General features: G+C 35.9%; 1 protein-coding gene across 1 annotated transcript in view; it reads right to left on the bottom strand.

Annotated features, from left to right (window-relative positions):
- Window positions 1–19059, bottom strand: part of RNF217 (ring finger protein 217) — a 132672-nt gene that overhangs the window by 30848 nt on the left and 82765 nt on the right. Inside the window, exon 3 of the mRNA XM_044005407.1 lies at window positions 13432–13596. Coding sequence (XP_043861342.1) covers window positions 13432–13596 — 165 coding nt within the window. The remainder of the gene's footprint in view (window positions 1–13431; window positions 13597–19059) is intronic.

The following is a 19059-nucleotide window of genomic DNA, read 5'->3' as shown; positions in this document are numbered from 1 at the left end:
AATATTGGACAGGTAGAATTTTATATGACTATGGGTCATCAAGTTTGAGATGACTCATAGACAGTTGGAGATGTAAGACTGGAGTCCAGGATAGAGGTTAGGACTAGATAAGGAGACCTGAGAATCATTTGCATAGAGATGAGAATTGAATCCATGGAAGTTGATAAGATCACCCAGTGAGACAGTACCGAGGGAAAAGAGAAGAGAACCCAAGACAAAGCCTTGGGATATACCAAGGTTATAGTTTAATGAGAAGATCTAGCATAGGAGACTGAGCCGTGGTCAGACAGGTAAGAAAACTAGGAGAAAGGAGAACCAGGAACATCCCCTATTCCTGAAATGTTCTCCCTCCTCACTTCTACCCCTTAACATCCCCGGCTTGCTTAAGGATCCTCTCAAGTGCAACCTCTTATATGAGTCCTTTCCTGATCTCTTTTACCCTCCACAGAGGGTAAGCTCCATTAAGTCACTAGAAGGTACAATGAACAATGGATGGAACACAAAGGGGAGTGAGGGAGATATCAGACACTGTTACCCTGGGCTAGGCAATTAATTACCCATTTCCTTCTCTGTAAAATGAGAATAACAACTGCATCTATTTATCAGGGTTGTTGTGAGGATCAAATGAAATAATATTTGTTGAGTACTTTGCAAACTGGCAAAACACTATTTCAGTGCAAGCTATTATTGTATCCATTACTGTGTCTGTATCCCCAGTGCCTTGTATATTATCATAATTATAGCTAACATTTATGTAGCACTTTAAGGTTTGCCAAGTGCTTCACATATCTCATTTAATCAGAGCAGGTTCTTGAATTGAGCTGAATTTATTATATCTTTTTATTCTTAGTATTCATTACAAAATTCAACATACTTATGGTTAAAGCATTATTGATCTTCTTGTAAGATTTTATATTTATGTAAAGTTATCTGCTCTTGCTTAGCACATGCCTAGTACATATTAGTGCTTAATAAATGCTTGTTTCCTTCCTTTATCCCTCACTTACATTTACTTTCTGTATGTATTTTAAAAATAAGAGTTGGTTGACACATTCCTTATGTAGCCCACTGTGATTTATTTGGACTGTTTCATTTCTTTGGTCATTAGAGCGATCACTTTTGTCTTCATTATTTCATTGTTGTGTATGCCAATCACTTTTGAACAATGATTTTCTTGGTCAAATCTTACCCCAAGGAACTCCAACATCCTTTCCCTTCTCCCAGGGTCTTGGCAAAAGATATGTCATAGTTTGCCTGGATTTCCCCTCCTTGTCTATAAAAAATTTTCATATGATAAGATTACTTCTTCCAAGTTTACTTTCATTTCTATGTTGGCAACAAATTTATCCTTATTAGTCAGGAATTACATCCAGAATAATGGTTCCAGTCATTGCTTCTTCTAAACCTCTGAAGGACAAAAACATTAACAAGTCAAGAATCGATCAGCAGCTTTGCTGTTTTGTTTTTAGCAGTCACTAATAGTTGATGTTTAGATAGTGATGCCCTATAGGTAGCCTGTGCTGCAGAAAATGTAATCGGATTACTCCTATTTGCTTGTTCCTTCCACCCCTAAACAACTTGCACTTTCTTATCTTTGTGCTAGCTTGCTGCTTCAGATCTGGGCAGTTGTCACATTCCATAGATTTTACACATGCAATGTTTCTGGAATCCATCATCTTCTCTCCAATCCCACTGTCAGTTGCTATAGGTCATGTCCTGATTACCTATCCCCAAATTATGCCTCCTAATGTAGCCTCCCTTGCTCTAGTCTCAATTTATTCCAAATTATCTCAGCTATATCCATCTTCTAAAGTAATTTGGATCATGTCCCCCCTTCCTTACTCAAAAACCTTCAATAACTCACCCATATTTTAAGGAGTAAATTCTTAGTTCCTCAACATGGTATTCAAGATGATGAAGGTAATATAAAAACAAAAGGTCCCAAAGGTAGGAATTCTGTCAGATTCATTATCTCTTGCAAGGTACTATATAATGCACTACAAAAGGTGGATTTTCAATAACTATATAATTGAAGATGTCCCTAGTTACATTGGAAAATATGGCTCTGTGTGTGGTCCTATGTACAGTAAAACTTTTTTTCCCTTCCTTGGAAGCAGTGTGGCATAAGTGGATAGACAAGGCAAGGGAACTAGCATTTAATAAGAGCTTACTCTAAGTCTAGGTACTGTCAAACTTTGGGGGATACAAATTCAAGGGGAAAAAACTGTTTCTGCTGACATTCTAATAGCTCAAAGCTGATCAACACACACTCTATTTTGAATCAGTGAATCAGAGAGGATCAGAGTTTAAAACCTGCTCTGATTCCTATTCCCTGTATGTGATCTTGAAGAAGTTACTTATCCAAAGTCCAAATCTATGATCCCCACTTTCCTTTTCTCTAAAATGAGGGGGCTGGATTATAGGACCTTTCAATTCCCTTCCTGCTCTTGATCTATAATCCTATGATCCTAGTAATTTGTAAGTAATCATTGCTGAATACAAATTGAACAGTAGATGGCACTGATGATTAACACCACCAGCAAAAATCTTTCTTATACACAATTATTTCCATGTTTTTATTTTTTTCTAACACTGATCTGAACAACCTCATAAAAGGCTTATATGAAGACAAACGTGAAGGGCACCTAATAATCTAGGATTTAAAAAAACTAAAATTTTAAAAGTTCTCATTTCAGTAAAATGAAGGTGTTTGGCAACATGTTTGAGATGGAAGGAAAGATCCAAATACCTTTAAGGTATATGGAGATGTAAAACTACCAATGTGTAAAAAACAATTATTCATATGAGAAATCTCTAAAAACACACAAAAACACTTAGGTAATAACTGGACAGTGATGAATAACCATAACAATTCTCCATCTCATTTTTTATTCCTCTGTATCATAGATTTTGTTCCAGTCAAGTACAACTCACTCATTATTGCTTTTATAGCTTTTCATGCAGTATTCTGAGGAAAAAAGGTGTGTCCGCTGTTCTCTTCTCAGTACCCAGGTACATATCTGTCAAGTTCTGAATTCACTCCTTCTGGGAAGCCTTCTCTGATTAATAATGATGGTAGTAGCTCTCAATTATAGCTAGAACTTTCCTCCCCTCCTTTTGCTCCAACTCCTTTTTATCTCCTTATCTTGCCCAGGATAAAAATGCTGTAGCCACTCAAGGCCTGATCCCCCAAACTGATAATAGGCCCTGAAGCTTTAACCTGTTAAGATGTTGCTTTGCTGCTCCTTTAAACATTCTGGTGGCTCTACACTCCTGAGGTTTCATCATGTTGGTAGTAAATTGAGTTCAATTATAGCTCAGAATTCCTAAGCTCAAACAATCAACCAGCCTCACTCTCCCCAGCAGCAGGGACCATAGGTATGTGTCACCGGATCTGGCAAATGATTTTCTTTACTACATCTTATTGCAAATGCTCCCGTGCTCTGCACTCCTCTGCCCCCTTTATATGATGTATATCATGCATGGCACTTTCCTTCTAAAACAGAATCCTAGAAGTGATCTCAGATGACTATAGTTTAGGCAGGCTGTGTTAGACACAAAGTGGTCTTAGCTTTTTTTTTTTGGGGGGGGGGGAGGTGGTGGGGCTCTATACCAGTATATGGGTGTGTGTGTGTGTGTGTGTGTGTGTGTGTGTGTGTGTGTGTGTGTGTGAGTGAATGAGAGAGAGAGAGAGAGAGAGAAAGAGAGATTGAGATTCTAGAAAAAGGTCACAGGTCTGCCCTCCCTCCCATGATTCACATATCATGATTGCCTAACAAGATAAGGAATTTACACAGCAAGTTCCACACTTTGGAGGACTCTCACTTTTCTCTGTTAAGCCACATCTGAAATGTGACACACCCTCATGCACACATGCTCAGGACACACTCTTTCTACAACTTATAGTAATGCCTTCTAGGCCAGGGTTAACATAGGGGTCATGAACTTGATTTGTTGTTGCTTAAATATTTGATTACTATTTCAATATAATTGGATTCCTTTGTCATTCTGTGTATTTCATTCATTTAAAAACATTATACTGAGGAGGGTTCACCAGACTGCCAGGAGGGGTCCAAGACATACCCAAAAAAGGTTAAAAGCCTTTGCTCAGGGAAATCAAGACAATCCCTAGCTACTCTAAACCATGAGTGGTATAGAAAAGATCTTATCTTACTTCCTACTTCTCCTAAATACCCTAGTTGAATTGTAATCACTTGTTCTCCTTTATAACTGCTATTATGACAACAGAAAGTGGAATGGAAAGCTTCTCGAGGCAAGGGGGTAACAATGTGCCTGGCTTCCTCTTACAGACCTGCTACATCCCAAGATCCTGAATGCATACTCTGTTTGCACTGTTAACTTATGCGTTTATGATTTGTAAGGGCTCTTAGGCACATTTTCATATTTATTTTTACTTTTTGGTCATTGCACATTGTACTAAATTTCACTCCAGTAGGCTTTCAAAAACAAGTGATTTGGTCACATGGGGAGGATCTTTCTGGAAATGCAGTAAATAAAATGATTTAACAGATATTTTATGATACAACTTGCTTACATTTTGCATGCAGACTTATATAGCTCTATAGATTTTAATGTTTTCTGGGTCCCAAAGCCTGGCATGATAGTAATCAGAGATCTGGACTTACAGTGAAGAAAGACCTAGGTTCAGGTGTTGCTTTATGTACTAGTGGAATGACCCTTAAGTCATATGGTCTTACATAAAGGCAAGTCATATTTAACTCCTCTAAGCCTCAGTCCCCTCATCTGCAATATGAAGGATCTCTGGATTGTGGGAGGATGAGTACTTTAATATATACCTTATGGTAAGACTTATGTAAACTTATGCAAAATAAACAAGTAAATCCAGGGAAGCAATATATATGACTATAAGAGTGTAAATGAAAATAACAATAAAAGATCAAAATTGAACTCTATGGAATGATAAAGAGCAATCTTAACCCTGAAAAAAATTTAGAATGCAAGTCCCCTCCCTTTGTTGCAGATGTAGGAAACTATGGGTATGCAGCACTGTATATACTCTGGGACATGGTTGAGGTTTTCATTAGTTTTGCTGAACCTTTTCACTTTTTTGTTTTCATTATTTGTTCAAAGTTATGTCTCTTTGAGAGTGGAAGTAAGGAGGGAGATGAAGTGACATGGGGAAATTAAGGTGATGTAAAATATGGGATATCAATAAAAAAATTTTAAAACTTCAGAAAATGTAAAATCCTCAAAATTTATTCTTAGCACAATATAATATTATTACTAATTAGAATACATTTTGCTGTCATAGAAATATTCTGTTACTCTACACAAGGAAGAATAATGAAACAATAGGAGTAGGTTAATGTGGTGTAAGAACACTTACTTTTCCCATCTGCTAACCGAGTTTCAGCTGTGAATTCTGGTTACCCATTGGATAATTAGTTTGACTACGGCTAAGGGAACTCTTAGAGTTTATCTTCAAAGGTGATGCTTTGACAATAGCAAACATTCCTAAGAATACTCTGTTTTTAAAAGGTATATCCTCAAACCATACATTTCAGTTATATATGTATATAGTTCATTTTCTTCTCAAGTATGTTTAATTCTTTTATGATGAGAGCCACTGAGTATTTGACAGTTTAGGATTATTTTTTTTTTAAATCAAGTGCTGATATAAAACATACCCACCCAAATGCCTATAGTCATTTAGCAGTCCAGTTCCAGTTCCACATGAAATGCACAGACAATTCATATCAGACTAAGTCTATTTAATCCAACAGAACACTGTGAAACTTGAAAATGATATTGGATCTGTTAAATCTGGAGTACAAATCACAGGAGACATTATTTCTCCCATAATTCTATGATAAATATAGATTATGTCTAAAGGGTTCCCCCGCACCCCCACCCCTTTGGTGGTGGTGGTGGTTGAGAATGATCATTAATGGACCAAATGTTATTCTTATGTCTTTTCTCTGGCTCCAGGACTACACCCTATTTGGAAAGCCAGATATTTCTTGAACAATTGCTATTCAGACCATGCTAATGCCAGATGAAGTAGCCTTATGGAGTATTTTTGTGATGACATTGTTTGTTTTCAGCCTGATGATGGATCAAGGCCTGGCATGATAACAAGTTAATCAAAAAGACTATTTTTGTATTCTTATGTGTAACTCTCCCTGGGCTACTTCACAAATCTCACACACATTGGTAGGCCAGGTTCCCAGACAGTGGCTGACTACTGTTCTCTGAAAGTTTTAGAGGTAACCTCAAGGGACTGGGCTTTTAATAGTGTTGTAATATTGCCTGTTATTGTTGCTCACAATCTCCTACCAATATGATCCCTATTATAAATTAGTCAATCAGACAATTAGATTTTACAAAGATATTGGAGAAAGTGGTATAGAAACCATAGTTGTAACCTCAATTCCACCAGAAACTTTGAGTACACTCTCCCATAAATATGTAGGAGACTTGTGGGGAGAATGAGTATAAATCAAATATGTTGGGGAACACATGTGACAAGGGAGGTAACTAACTTGCAACACCTGGTTACTAACATCCTTAATTCTGAAATTAATTAAATTAATCCTTAATTTTCTTGCAAGGGGTGATACTTCTTCCCTTGGGTGGCTATTTTCTGTATCTATCTGCATCTGGGTTTAACTGCGGTATGTCCTCTAGAAGCCTTATTTGTTACTTGTCAAGTTTCTATGATAATAGATAATAGAGTTAAGGCCAAACAAATCCTTACTCACAGTGGACTGAACTGCTAAAATTTCTTCTGCTATTTTAACCTCTTGCTTCTTTCTTGACCCAGTTAGGGAGGAATTTAAACACGATAAAGGTAGCACAATGTATAGACAACTTGTTTATATACTTTCAAAAAACTTAAATCTTTCTTTTTCATCGATTGATTGAAGTGGGTGTGTGGAATCCTCTCCAAGATACTTGATATAAGCAAGGCAACATGCTTAATGCTATGAGACAAAAACAAATAATAAAACATACAAAGAACTGTAAGAACAGTCCCTGTCTTTGAGAATTTTGCAATCCACTTTTTAAAAAGATCTTATTCCTATTAGGGAAGAGAGAAGAAAGAAAGAAGCTTTTATTAGGCTATGTGCCAAGCACTGTACTACATGTTTTATAAATATTATCTCATTTGACCCTCACAACAACTCTGGGAGGTAGGTGCTCTTATTATTCCATTTTATAGTTGAGGAAACTAAGTCAGTCAGAGGTTAGTGACTAGTCGAGGGTCACACCACTAATAAAAGTATGAGGATGAAAAAAACAAACCAAACAAACAAACAAAAAAGTATGAGGATGGATTTGAATTAAGTTCTTCCTGACTCCTAGACTAATGCTCTATCCACTTCATTACTTAGCTGCCTCAATTAGAATTTAGATTGCTGTTATTTTAAACTCAGATCTATTTAATAATTTAGGGAAACCTAATTTTTGCTTAATTTCTTAAATGCACACATGAATACAACAAATTAAGTTAGTGGTAAAAGAAAACCCCAACGTTTAATAAGGAGCTCATTGCAATTCTTCCATTTAGAAATTATGTAGAAACATTCTTCCCTTTGTTTTTCATATTTGAAAAATGAAACAAGCCTGTACAGATTCCACCACTATAGAACCTTGTTATAAGAACTATTTATCATGGTAAAGGTGGAATGCTCTTAAGGTGAATTCTTATTCAACCTTCCTGCCCTATAATGAACTTCGTTTCTCCAGCTGAAAAGTGATAAAGGACCAAATTAGGGGAGAGAATGCATGACTGGAGAGGAGAGAATACCTATGAGAGAGGCTATGGAGGTAAAAATGATAGGACTGAACAAATGCCTAGATACAGAGGGTTAGGGAAAGAGAAGAATCTGCTTAACATTTGTTACTTAACAAAAGCTTAATGAATTAGTTAAATAGGAACATCTAAAAGAGATCACCATCAATAGGTACTCCCTCTTCAACCTGAATTCTTCTCTGGGTCACCTCCATGATAGTGGTAAACACCTTATTTATCAACTTGTTTTATCCTTTGACTGATATTAATGATCAGAAGGTTGTTGAACAAGTTTAAATTTCTTGTATCCTTTCAAGGACTTGATGTATGGATTGGATGTGCCTTATTGAAAGAAAGTTTTCAAGGCCAAATTTTGCTCTACTAAATCAAACACTATTATAATCAACAAATATAAGTATTGTGTGATCTTGTTTTTTCTGTGTTTTTCTGAAATTGTGTGATGGCCAGGATGTGGTCTACCATGGAATATCATTCACAAAACCCTTCTTTTTCCTTATAAAAACACTCATAAAGAACGACCTCAATACATAAAATTTTCATAAAATTTTTATATAAATTGGAAATGCAGTACATAGTATTGGCAGTTGCTATTATTTGTCATTTTTTTGGAGGATTAATAAAGTCTGAGATTCTTCCTTATATTTGGTACCTTTCCCTCTTTTAGATACTCTATAGCACCTTAATGACTGAACTGCAGGCAGCATCACTCTGCTATGTGCAGTTTGGTTTAGTTTAGCATATTTCCACCCATCTTTGTTCTCTCTAGTTATTTGGATTGATAGTTTTCTTATTACTTATTATTGTTAATGTGGAACATTCTTTCACATGGTTAAGAGTTTGCAATTCATCTTTTAAGAAGTATTCATATCAGGGGCAGCTAGGTGGCGCAGTGGATAGAGCACTGGCCCTGGAGTCAGGAGGACCTGAGTTCAAATGTGGCCTCAGACACTTGACACTTACTAGCTGTGTGACCCTGGGCAAGTCACTTAACCCAATTTGCCTCAAAAAAAAAGAAAAGTATTCATATCTTGGCAGCCAGGTGGCGCAGTGGATAAAGCACTGACCATGGATCCAGCAGGACCTGAGTTCAAATCCAACCTCAGACACTTGACATTAACTGTTTGACCCTGGGCAAGTCACTTAACCCTCATTGCCCCACCCAAAAAAAAAAAAAAAGAAAAAGAAAAAAAATGTTCATATCCTTTAACAATTTATCTACCTGTGATTGCTTTTGGTTTTGTTAGTTGTCTATATATCGTATATGATACTTATGTCTGTACACCGCCCCCCCCCCAAGAAATTTGATTCAGATTGCTTTCCCAGTCAACTGCTTCCCTTCTTATCTTGCATGCATTAATTTTATTTGTCTAAAAGAGTTTCAATTTCATTCATTTTATTTTTTTATAATTGGTTCTATATTTTGGTTAAGAAGCCATCTTTTATCCATAACCATGAAAGGCATATATGATCTTGTCTTCTAACTTTGTAAACCAATAACTAAAGGTTTTGTTTAATTGATGCTTTATAATATGACATTTGGAAGTGATATTCCCCCTTCATTATTTCCCTTGATACTATAGATCTTTTGTTGAGCTAAATGAATTTTGTTATTAATTTATCTATATCCATAAAGTAATGCTTGGTACCTTCACTGGTATAGTATTAAACTGTAAATTAACATTTGTACTACTGATATTTTTATTATATTTCCACAGCCTAGTAGTAAACATAAATATTTCTCCAGCTAACATTTTATAATTGAACCTTTCCTTTGTTGCCTGTGGTCTTGATTACAATACATAAAACATTTCCCTTTATCTTACATGTCTCCTTTCCCCATTTATGCACCCTCACATTCTACAATTACATATCAGAATGATTCACCTGTAGGAGGGTTGCAAGATTTAGCCCTTGGTGTTGTGGGCTTGCTCTCTACCACTATTTCTCTTACTTTCATCTTTATCTGCTTGTGTACTTTAAAAAAAGAAATCTCTTAATGAATGGTCCCTCTATATCTTTTATTTAAGAATAATAGATGTGTTTCTCTTCTGTTCTTTTTTAAAATATCTAACTCTGGGTGATTTTTTTTCCATTACTCATTCTTGATAGTTGTATTCATTTATCTTTCTTATATTTCTTTTGTTTGGGGTGAATCTGTTCCCCCTACAGCTTCCCAGTGTGTCAGATGCCACTTTTTAATATCTGTCTTTAAAATTCAGGCTCAGGTTTTCAGGGTTTATCATTTTGGGTTGCATTCTGAGCTCCTCTCAGAGGCCTCTAATAAGTTCAGATTAGCCTTCGATTATTTGATTTTTCCATTACTTTTTATTTGAAATTATCTTTCCTGGCTTATTACAAAATTTGTTGTTTCTCACTGAAACTATTAAGTTTAGGCATTATGTCTCTTAAAGCATAGGTTCTCCCCACCTCACCCCCAAAGGTAATGTGTGGATCTTTCAAGTTGTGCTGTTTTCTGTATTTAGTTCTGAGCAGTTTCCTTTCATTATTTGCTACACTATCATGCTCAGTTTCTTCAATGTGTCATCTCTTTGGGGAAATCAATGATTCTTTATACATAGTCTATCTTTGAGATCAATGGCTTTTACTTTAGAAATTAGTTTAGAAATCATGTATTCTTTTAACTTTATTACCTTTTGCATCTCTTCTTCCAGATTATGTTTCATTTCTCATTTCAATAAAAATATTTTTAGACCACATCTGTTCTTTCCCTTTTTTGGAAAGACGAGACACTGAAGATTCCAATTTTCCTATTCTACTAAATATTTCTTCAATATACTCCATAATAATAATTATTTCTGCAATAGACTCCATAAATTTAGAAACATTCCTTCTAACTTTTTCCCTAAGATTTTCATTTCTCTTTGGAACCATTCTGGTACTTCTTGTGGTTCTATATTCTCTTGGGAAACTATAGAATTCTATATTGGTTCAGGTGATTTTTAAAATTTCTTTGTATAGAAATGCTAACTTGGAGAAATTTGTAATTTTTTAGATGTTTCAGTACTTATTTTCCAAACTAATTTTAGTATCCTCCCTTTTTATTTACCTAATTGTGCTTTATTTTAATTGAGTTGTCTATAAATATTCTACCCTATCTTCCATAGAAACCTTTTCCATTTTCTGCTCCCACTTTTATATTTCTTTCTCCCTTCATCTGTTTCTCTTCTTAGCTATCAGGAATCAGCGTAAGGACCAGGTTGTTAGTTTAGAACATGAACAGGGCAAGTTCAGGCAATAATGTTTCATCCCAGGCACTATTTCACATTGGCACAGAAGGCAGTACAAGTTGGGCAGGATATAAATCACATAAGAGCTCTCATGTAGGAGGTAGTTAAGTTTAGGTATGATGAAGGGCAAAGAAGTAGAAATGAAAGAAGTGAAAATCAGGAGAGCAAAGCTCAAAGCAATACATCAAGCATCAAAAAGATCTGAAGGTCACTGGGCAAGAGAAGCCTTCAGACAAATTTAGCTCATCAGACAACATTGTGGGTAAAGAGTTGCCCTACTGAGGTATGAGTAAGATTTCTAGCCTCAGAGCCCCAGCTCTACTTAGTTGATTCTTCCCTTTTAAAGGGAACCTATTGTTTTATGCCTGTTATAAATATTTCTAGTTTTCATATGAAGGGGTAGCTAGGTGGTGAAGTGGATAGAGCACTGGCCCTGAAGTTGGGGCCAAATCTGACCTCAGATACTTATTAGCTGTGTGACCCTGGGAAAGTCACTTAACCCCAATTGCCTAAAACATCTGGGGCCATCCCCAGTCATCCTGATATACATATACATGTACATGCACATACACACATATCTTTCCACTGGACCCAGGTGGCTCTGGAGGAGTGAGGTTGGTGACCTTGTAGAGGCCTTCCTCACTTATATCCAATTCACTGAAAGTCATGACACATAGTCTTCTTCAAGAATGAAGAACAAACAACAACTACTACAACCTATCCTGTTTCTTTACTACTCACAAAACCCCAATTTCAGAGCTTTGTGGGTTTTTTTCTGATCATCAGTGTCCCTTGATGGAAAGAATAATCCTAACTTCCTTTACTGTATCAAATCTTATCTGAAGATTAGTCCAAAGTTCATTAAGATCTGACTACCAGGGCAGCTAGGTGGCGCAGTGGATAAAGCACCGGCCTTGGATTCAGGAGTACCTGAGTTCAAATCCGGCCTCAGACACTTGACACTTACTAGCTGTGTGACCCTGGGCAAGTCACTTAACCCCCATTGCCCTGCAAAAAAAACCCCAAAAAACAAAAAAACCAAACTGACTACCTTTGAATATTTGATCAACAGTTATCATAATTCATATGATCTTTAATTTTACAAGATTGACCATGATCAATGACTAAGCAGGCACATGATAAAGAATGAATGACCATCTATACCCATTAAATTATTCATAAAAATGTTCATCATCATCAAGGAAAGTGACCAATCTTAAGACTTTAGGTTGCCTAGTTTGCCATACATCATTAACACAGTATCACATGTTAGTAGTGTAATAGTGAATAAAACTCAGAATCACTGCATTTGGGTGTGGAAATAGCATTATGGAAACAAGTTAGAAAACATTACGGCCAGTAGGTAGGTTTTTCTGTTTCATTTTATTTTTTACATATATCTGTTCCTTCAACAGTCCTTGTTTTTACTGTTGAGCAGCCCACTGACTTGAGACCATGGACTTCCAACATTGATCAGAAATACTGCTTAGAATACCTGAGCTTATGTCAGGTTACTTATCCATTGCTACAACTATAGTAGCAAATCCTATGGCTCTACTGCTTCTTTTCATGATAAATATGGACATTATCTAGAAAGGACTATGGAAAATTTATGCAATTAATATCTGATGTTACATTTAAAAGGAGATTACATAGTTTGGGCTATTCTCTTCTTTCCCCTCAAAAAAATTTTATAACAATAAATAAGTAATAGAAATATCATTCAATGTCTTTTCTTCTCTTTTTGATAGATGGTAGGCAATAGAAGGGAGAAATAGAGGGAAAGAGTCTGAAGAACTCAATAGCAATTGTTTGAATAATTGAGAATTAAGTACACAAAAAATGCATTTTGCATATTAAGAATACTGACTTTCATTATTCTAACTCTTAATATATATTCAAATGTTCTATATATAAGATTTCAACAGTTTAGAAAAGTAGAAGGTGTGTATTCTCTTAAATCTTAATCTGATACATTAATATTTGGTTGTCTTCCATAAAATCTATATTGATACAAAAAGAAAAATACATGTAATCTTATTGGCTTGAATAAATTTTTTATAGTATAAAATTATTTTAAATGAAACCTATTTTGGGAGGTATAAACATTGATTCTAAAATAGCAAGTTTATTAATTTAATAAAATTCTAATTTTAATTGATATTGCTTGTTTTTGAAGATTTTCTTTTTAAAAAACACTCAATTTATTATAACCTCTTTCTAAACCAGTATTTTTATCAATTCATTCAATAAATATTTGTTAAGTGCTTACTATGTGCTAGGCACTGGGCTAACTACACTAAATGAACTTCTCTACAATTGTAAAAATAATGAAATTGATATATTCTATTCATTTCATCTCTTTCCTTTTAGACATTAACTCACCTTGCACTTTGGACACTTCTGGGCATTCCTCTGACCATGCTCAATTTCACTGGCCCAGTGACGCAATAACTTGTCTCCCTTTTTGTACTCCTTGCAGTTAACACCTTCATGCCAGGGTGAGTGGCACTTAAAACACCAGACAAATTGGCAATTGGGGCATTGGATCTGTGTAAGCAAAAGGAAAATAAAGGCCAATGAGAATTAGCTTTGTAGCCATATAGAATAAAAAATAAAATAAAATGAAAAAAAATGGTAGGAATGGGCCAACAAAAGGAAATCAAAAAAGCTGCTTGAGGGATCTGACAAATTAAGTGACTTGTCTAGGGTAACACCACCAGAATGTGTCAGAGATGGGACTTGACCAGGGTACTCTAATTCTAATCAGACTCTACACACTATCCACCACTGCACTGCAGTGTTCGACTCAATCCAATATTATCTGCTCCAGTGCAGAATGCAGTAAACTCGATTTATTTGGGGCATGTACTCAACAGTACTTAAACCAAAATAGAAAATGATCATGTGAACAGATACTGCACCTAAAGCATGAACTTAAAGGATGCCGTCATTGAGAAGGTGGAGTGTTAATTATATGGAAAAGGTTTGGGTTTTCTTTTTCTCTTTTTTACTCAAAATGTCCTTCAAGTTGGCTCTGGAATGAAAGTTGTCTATAATCATGACATAATGATTTCTTTGACTGCACAACACAGTGAAATGGTCTCATTCTGAAAGATGCTGATCTGGAAATGTGTTTTGTTTTACTATGCATACTGATTATGAGGATTTCCTTTTTCTTTTGTTGTCAAATTGGGAAGGGGAAGCAGGAGAGAAAAGAAATGCTTATTTATTAGCATAAACTTTTAAAAATAAACAAAAACATAAAAAAATTACATTATTATGCCATGGTTTTGATGCTTTTCAATTTTTGTGAACAAAGTGCTTAAGATACAAAGATGTGATGTTTTTGAGTGTTTTATATGCTTTTGGCCCCTCTTTATTCTTAGTCACAAATCATATTTTCCAGATCTGTTACCCTTTGTGCTCACTTTTACAATAGGATAAAAACATATTTTGACTCAGTTCAGAGGCTCCTGCCAAATTTTTCATAGAATTTACTTATGCAGGGGGCGGCTAGGTGGCGCAGTAGATAAAGCACCGGCCCTGGATTCAGGAGTACCTGAGTTCAAATCCGACCTCGGACACTTGACACTTACTAGCTGTGTGACCCTGGGCAAGTCACTTAACCTCCATTGCCCCGCAAAAAAAAAAAAAATTACTTATGCAATTGATGAAAAGTTGCAATCATCTTGAAGGTAGTATTGTTATTTATGCTTATCTTGAAAACAGCTTGGGGGAAATGACCAGGTATATACTATGCAATGTGTCTGATATTTACACTCACTGTGAAATTAATTTTGCCAACTCTTTTATCATTTTTTCTGAGGAAAGCCTAAGAACTTTCCCCTTTAATCTGCAACTTCCTATTTTATGTTTTCATTCAAAATTTAAAAACAAACAAACAAAACCATTTTTGGGAGGGTTCTAAGGATAGGATTCCATTGGTGTAGTGAACTACCTGAGGGGAAAGCCCCTCTACCAAAGCAGAGTAGCAACTACTCTGAAACTGAGTTTTAGAGTTTTTAGGGGAGTACTAAGAAGCAGCCTATCATGGTGGATTGCAAATTAGCTTTGAAGTCAGTTACCACAGGCAATTATGTAAGAATGTTTGTAATGTAATAATTTGTAATGTCAATATATAATTGATTCCATTCTTTCAGTAAGACACTTTTGGCTTAGGAAAAGGTTACATCAATGGCTGTAATGATGGTTACATGCCATACAATCTATGTGATTTTTAGCACACTTGATCCGTGGAAGTATCATGGAACTGGGGGTCATTTTGTATTTTTTTTCTTATTTCATAGTGTGTGGGGGGGGGGCAGTGTTTGTTTTTTTTGTGAGGCAATTGAGGTTATATGGCTTAAAATTAATGCTTAATGTCAAACTTTTAGGTAACATTTTTGTACTTAGGGATGCTGATTTTGGGGTAGAAGATACCATCTATCACTGGGCTCATACTTGGAACTTTTTAAGTTTGGTAGAACTAGGTAGGGCTTTCAACTCATTGGCATTTTTGAGAACCTGAAGGCACTTGCATATCAAGATGATATGACAGAGGAGGATTTCTGTGAAGGACATTTTGGGCTACTTTTTATAGAAAATAAATACTCAGTGATCTTGTTTTAAAACGGTATAAAAGATAGCTTTTCTAATTTTCCCATATGAGAACTAGTCCAAATAGAACTAAGCACTGAAAAACCTCTGGGCATCTAAAATAGGAGAAAATTTTAAATAGCCTGTTTCCCAGTCTTTTAACTCTCTGCCCCTTTTCCCAGAAACTTGGCTGACAGATCTGAAAACAGTGATAATCAGACTTTGATTGATCTAACAATATTGCTGTCTACAAACAAACACATGAAGAATGAATGTCTAAGATGATGGGCTGAGATGACATAACCAGATATTAGAAAGTAATAAGAGTTAATTTATGGGCTATAAAACAATATTGTAGTCAATAACACGAGAGATATGAACATAGATTGCAAAACCAGTAGAGCAGGAATTCTGATTGACAATTCTACACAGGGTCTAGGAAGTAGGAGGGGGGGAAAAACCACACCAAACCATGGGCTTTTAAATTGTGACTGCCTTCTGCTAAGGTTTTTGTAGAAATCTAACTTAAATGAATGTGCCTTTATAAAACCCACTCATCCTAAACAAATTATAATGTACTTTCTGCAGGGAGCCCATTGTCTGAATTTAACCAAGAAAACCATGTAAAACATGTGAAATCACAAAATATTAGCCTTGAAAAGCAGAGGACAGAACTTGTAATAATGGACAGAAAATTCAGAGAAGCATATATAACCTGAATGTCAGGGAAAACTTCCTGTTAGCTAAAAATACCACACAAGTGGAATTGGCTAGCTCAAAAAGTAGTGAGTCTTCAAATGAAGGCTGAATGACCACCTGTCAGAGCTAGTGTAGAGGATTTAAATGCAGATACAAAGTAGAATAGTTACCCATTGAAGTCCCTTCCAACTATTTATTCTATTAAAAACATCTAGAGGGGCAGCTAGGTGGAGGAGTGGATAAAGCACCAGCCCTGGATTCAGGAGGACCTGAGTTCAAATGTGACCACAGACACTTGACACTTACTAGCTATGTGACCTTGGGCAAGTCACTTAACCCTCATTGGCCTAAATAAATAATGAAATAAATGAATGGATGGATGGATGAATAAATAAATAAATGGACGGATGAATGAATAAATAGGAAAATTTTTTAAAATAAAAAATAACTTAAAACATCTAAAGGAAAATTTTGTTCCTAAATACCCTGTTGCATATGGAGTAGAAAGAGTAGTAAGAGGAACAAGAAGAAGGTTTATCACCATAATTTGGAAGATGAATTGACCTTGGGGGGGGGGGAAGAGGAGGAGAGAAGGCTCGGGGGCAATGAGGGTTAATGACTTGCCCAGGGTCACACAGCTAGTAAGTTTCACGTGGCTGAGGCCTGTGCTTTATCCACTACACCATCTAGCTGCCCCCATGAATTGACTTTTGAAGACAAAAACTAATTTTTCTTTAAAATGTAAACTGTTTGTGTTTACTATATACCATTAGAATCTTTGATGATGATGATGTGAACCTATGCTCAAATGTGAAAATCAAGGAAATTTCTAAAACAGATTCTATTTGTATAAAATCTGTACTAATCAACCTATTGCTCAGAATGAACTAAAATGACATTCTATAAAAATGAATATTGTGTCCAAGATATAAACAAATGTTGAAATGCACGTTTACTAAAACAAAACAAAACAAAACAAAACAAAACAAACGAACAAAACAAGCAAACAAACAAACAAAAAGTACCATTTACTAACTCAAAAGTTTTCCCACTAAAGATCTACTCTGATGCCTCATCATATCACAGAGGTGATCCTAGATTCTCAAAGGCAAAAGCAAAGCAAAAGTTCTGGTATATTCTTTCCAAACTAGAAAGACTGAGTCTGAGCTGAGGAAATCAGTTAAATATCAACTGTATGAGCATCAGATAAATTGAGAGGCACACATCACCAGGCTGGCCACAGGTGATAAAATTTGGGGCTATGACAGTTTCCCCCCCCCACACAAAAAAATCTACTATGTTTAAGAGGGGTTATAGTTAACATTAGTGAAAAGAACAGAGACCCTCGAAGAAGGTAAAGTAACTCAAAAGCTAACATATTTGATGTTTTTGAAGCTTCAACTTCCACAAAGATAATATATAGAAAAAAAACTAACCGATTAAGGTGCTGGACTTGGAGTCAGAACACCTGGGTTCAATTTCTGCCTTAGACATTTACTAGCTATCTGGATATAGGCAGGTCTGACCATATCACCTCTCCTAGTCAATCAACACCAAAGGCTCCCTTCCTTATTATCTCTCCAGGAAAACCTGGCCTCTTTCTACCTTCTCATTCTTCTTACACCTTATTTCCCCTCCATGTGAATATAGTGCTGCTGACGTCCTTGCTATTCTTTGCACTCCATCTTCTGACTCCAAATGTTTTCACTGGCTTTCCCCATGCCTAAAATGCTCTCCCTCTTTTTTTTTTTGTTTTTGTTTTTTTAAGTGAGGCAATTGGGGTTAAGTGACTTGCCCAGGGTCACACAGCTAGTAAGTGTTAAGTGTCTGAGGCCGGATTTGAACTCAGGTCCTACTGACTCCAGGGCCGGTGCTCTATCCACTGCGCCACCTAGCTGCCCCATTGCTCTCCCTCTTTATCTTTATCTCCTAGCCTCTTCAAATCTTGGTTCCAGGTTCTCTTAGAACCCTTTCTTAGTCCTCCTTAATCTTAATCCTTCTGCCTTATAAGACTACCCAAGCAATTCAATTCAATATAAGTTTAAGATGATCTGCTGGGAAGGACGTGGTTATTTTAAGCAATCCAATATAACTCTGAAGCACTTATGAAAATTGCAATCCATCTACAGAGAAAGAACTGATGGTATCTGAAAACAGATTGAAGCATAATGTTTTTTGACAGTTCCTTAATATGAAGTTTTGTTTTTATATGCTTTCTCTCACAACCTAGCTAATGTGGAGATGTTTTCCATGACCACTCATGTCTAACTTATATTGAATTGCTTGAGTTCTTGGGGGGGTGGGAAAGGAGGAAGAGAAATTGGAACACAAATTTTTAAAAAATTGATGTCATGGGATAGCTAGGTGGCACAGTGGATAGAGCACCGGCCCTGGAGTCAGGAGGACCTGAGTTCAAATCCAGCCTCAGATGCTTGACACTTACTAGCTGTGTGACCCTGGGCAAGTCACTTAACCCCAAATGCCTCACCAAAAGAAAAAAAAAGAAAGAAAAAAATTGATATCAAAATTTGTTTTTACATATAATTTAGAAAATAAAATTCTAAACAAAAACAAAAAGAATATAAGACTACCCAAAATGTATTGTGTATTTGCCTTGTCTGTACATAAAAGTTTTATAGTCTGTCCCCCATATTAGAATGGGGATCCCTTGAGAACAGAGATTGACTTTTTGTCTTTATGTCACCAGTACTTAGC

Source organism: Dromiciops gliroides, chromosome 4 (genome assembly GCF_019393635.1).
Source record: "Dromiciops gliroides isolate mDroGli1 chromosome 4, mDroGli1.pri, whole genome shotgun sequence".
In the NCBI taxonomy this organism is placed as follows: domain Eukaryota; kingdom Metazoa; phylum Chordata; class Mammalia; order Microbiotheria; family Microbiotheriidae; genus Dromiciops; species Dromiciops gliroides.
The sequence above is the reverse complement of the archived record's forward strand: the minus strand, read 5'-3'. Positions and strand labels throughout refer to the sequence as shown.